At 30.4% G+C, this 2,363-nt stretch overlaps 1 protein-coding gene across 1 annotated transcript in view; it reads right to left on the bottom strand.

Annotated features, from left to right (window-relative positions):
- Positions 1–2,363, bottom strand: part of Phum_PHUM099240 (voltage-gated channel, putative) — a gene marked incomplete at both ends in the record, with an annotated part of 12,498 nt that overhangs the window by 2,319 nt on the left and 7,816 nt on the right. The window contains 5 exons of the mRNA XM_002423921.1: positions 227–426; positions 518–697; positions 776–1,171; positions 1,243–1,471; positions 1,808–1,938. Of these exons, the coding sequence (XP_002423966.1) occupies positions 227–426; positions 518–697; positions 776–1,171; positions 1,243–1,471; positions 1,808–1,938 (1,136 nt within the window). The remainder of the gene's footprint in view (positions 1–226; positions 427–517; positions 698–775; positions 1,172–1,242; positions 1,472–1,807; positions 1,939–2,363) is intronic.

The following is a 2,363-nucleotide window of genomic DNA, read 5'->3' as shown; positions in this document are numbered from 1 at the left end:
TACATAAAGGGGAGAGAGAGAGAGAGATTAAAATTACATAAAGGGGAGAGAGAGAGAGAGATCTCATAAAAAAAAAAGTTCGTTTTATTAGTTAGTTGCACGATAACAAAAAATAATTAATAATAAAACATGGCGTTTTGTGCATAAAAAAAAAAAATAAAAAATCCCCATCGGGGATTTTTTGTTGAAAACATTTAAGCAAGCAATTAAAACATACCTATCTCACCTCATGGATATCAATCCCATGATTAAGAGACCACATTGTTTGAAAATAATCTTGCATTCTTCCTTTGAGTTCTTTTGGAATTTGATGAAGTGTTAAAAAATCTTTTAAATCCCGCCATTTCGATTGATAAAGTGATCTTCTGGAATACATTCTTTGTATGATGGCTGTGACGTTACCGAAAACAACGGCGTGCATCAATGCTGAAACGATAAATTTAAAATTTTTTATTTTATTTTACATACATATGCACCTAATTATTACACACACACTCCCCCTGGCGCCGCCGCATACCTCCTATAAGCATAATGCATATGCTAAATATTTTTTCGACCATTGTATTTGCGGATACGTTACCAAAACCAACGCTCGTCAAACTCGAACATGTAAAATACAAAGCCGTAACGTAATATTCGGCTTGCGTCACGTTATTAACGGCTAATTTTAATCTATCGGCAAGGGAATGAAGCCAACCTGTACAAAAGTAAACAAACAAAATTATTATTATTAATATTAAAAAAAAAAATTGAATTAATTAAATAATCGACTCACCCAATTCCCAATCGATACCATTTCTTGATTTTTCTTTTTCCGCAATTAAAAACCATATGCATGCCAACCAATGAGCTACCAGGGTAAATATAAACATGAGCAATGTAAGTATCATGGCGCTATATTGTGAATACCTGTCCATTTTTTGCAAAAGTCTTGCCAATCTTAAAAGTCTTGTTAATTTTAATAAATGCATTTGTCCCGTTTGACTGTGTATTTCCGAATTTTCGTTGTCGTACGGATCGGAAGACGCATATAAAACGAGATCAAACGGAAGTGCGGCAAGGAGGTCGACGGTGAACCAGGTTTTTAAATAATTATAAGCGATGGATTTAAAATTGGATACGACTTCGCCTTTTTTACTCACGTAAGTTGTACGAAAATTTAATATTATGTCTGAAAGACAAAAAAAAAATGTCCTAAACGTTCCTAAAACAACAACAAAATAGCGTTCTCTCGGTTTTTACCTATAATAAAAAGCGTTTCGACGACAATGTCGCCAACCATCGAAGGCCTTTCTGTCGTGACAAAACTTGCATTATATGGAACAACAATGGCGACGTAAAAAGTTGCTATCAACATGAGCCAATCCCAACACGTTTTAAAAACTCCATAATGTGATAATATAAATCTTGATTTTTTAAGAGCGGAAGTTTTATATTCTGGAAGAGGTGCGTTGGTGGGTTGTAAAAGCGTCTGGAAAATACAATACGATTTATTATTTTTTCTTTTTGGAAAAAACGGATACGGAAGTACAGAACAAAAGTTAGATAGAGTATATATAAATTTTTTATTTAACGTCAGAATATCTTCAATGTCTTTTTTTTTTTTTTTGAAAAGTCATCACTGAAAAAGTGTCAACCATTTCAAAAAAAAGAAAAATAAAATGTCAAAAGTCATTTTGTCGCGTTACGTTTTTTCTTTTTCCTTTTCCCCCTTTTTTTTTTTTTAAATAAAAATCGAAAAAAAAGAGAGAGAGAGAGAGAGGGAAAAGTTTTTTAATAATGTTTATAAAAAAAAACAAAAACTTACATTGTTTAATTTAAGTTTTGTTTTTATTTTATCTTGTTTGTAGTGACCGCTAAGTTGGTAAAGAACTGCCCGACTTCTTCTCCTTTCGTAATTTGCCGGTGGTACTTCTTGATCTAAATCTCCATTTAAATCTACCGAAAAAAAAAACAAAAATTTTTGCATGATAATAATAATAATACCTAAAAAGGATTAACAAAAAATAAATAATTTCTTTTCCATAAATTTTAATAAATGAATAAAGAAGTTTTGGTTTAATTTAAAAAAAAAAAAAAAAACAAACAAAATTAATTATAACCGAAATTAATTAACCCTCGAAAAGTTTTAAATAATAATAATAATAATAATAATAAATAAAATTTATGTTTGTTTTTTAAACGAATAAACGAAAACGGAGGGAGAGGAGGGAAGGAGAGGGGAAGAGGAAAGAGGAAGGCGAAAGGAGGGAGACGTAGAATAAAAAAAAAAAATTTTTTTCTTTTCTATTATAAGAAAATCAAATGATTATAAATTGATTTATATTTTATGACGTCATTTCCGTTATAAGTTAAGGTAAAAA

The sequence above is a fragment of the Pediculus humanus genome, genomic scaffold (genome assembly GCF_000006295.1).
Source record: "Pediculus humanus corporis 1103172107453 genomic scaffold, whole genome shotgun sequence".
NCBI classification, from domain to species: domain Eukaryota; kingdom Metazoa; phylum Arthropoda; class Insecta; order Psocodea; family Pediculidae; genus Pediculus; species Pediculus humanus.
The sequence above is the reverse complement of the archived record's forward strand: the minus strand, read 5'-3'. Positions and strand labels throughout refer to the sequence as shown.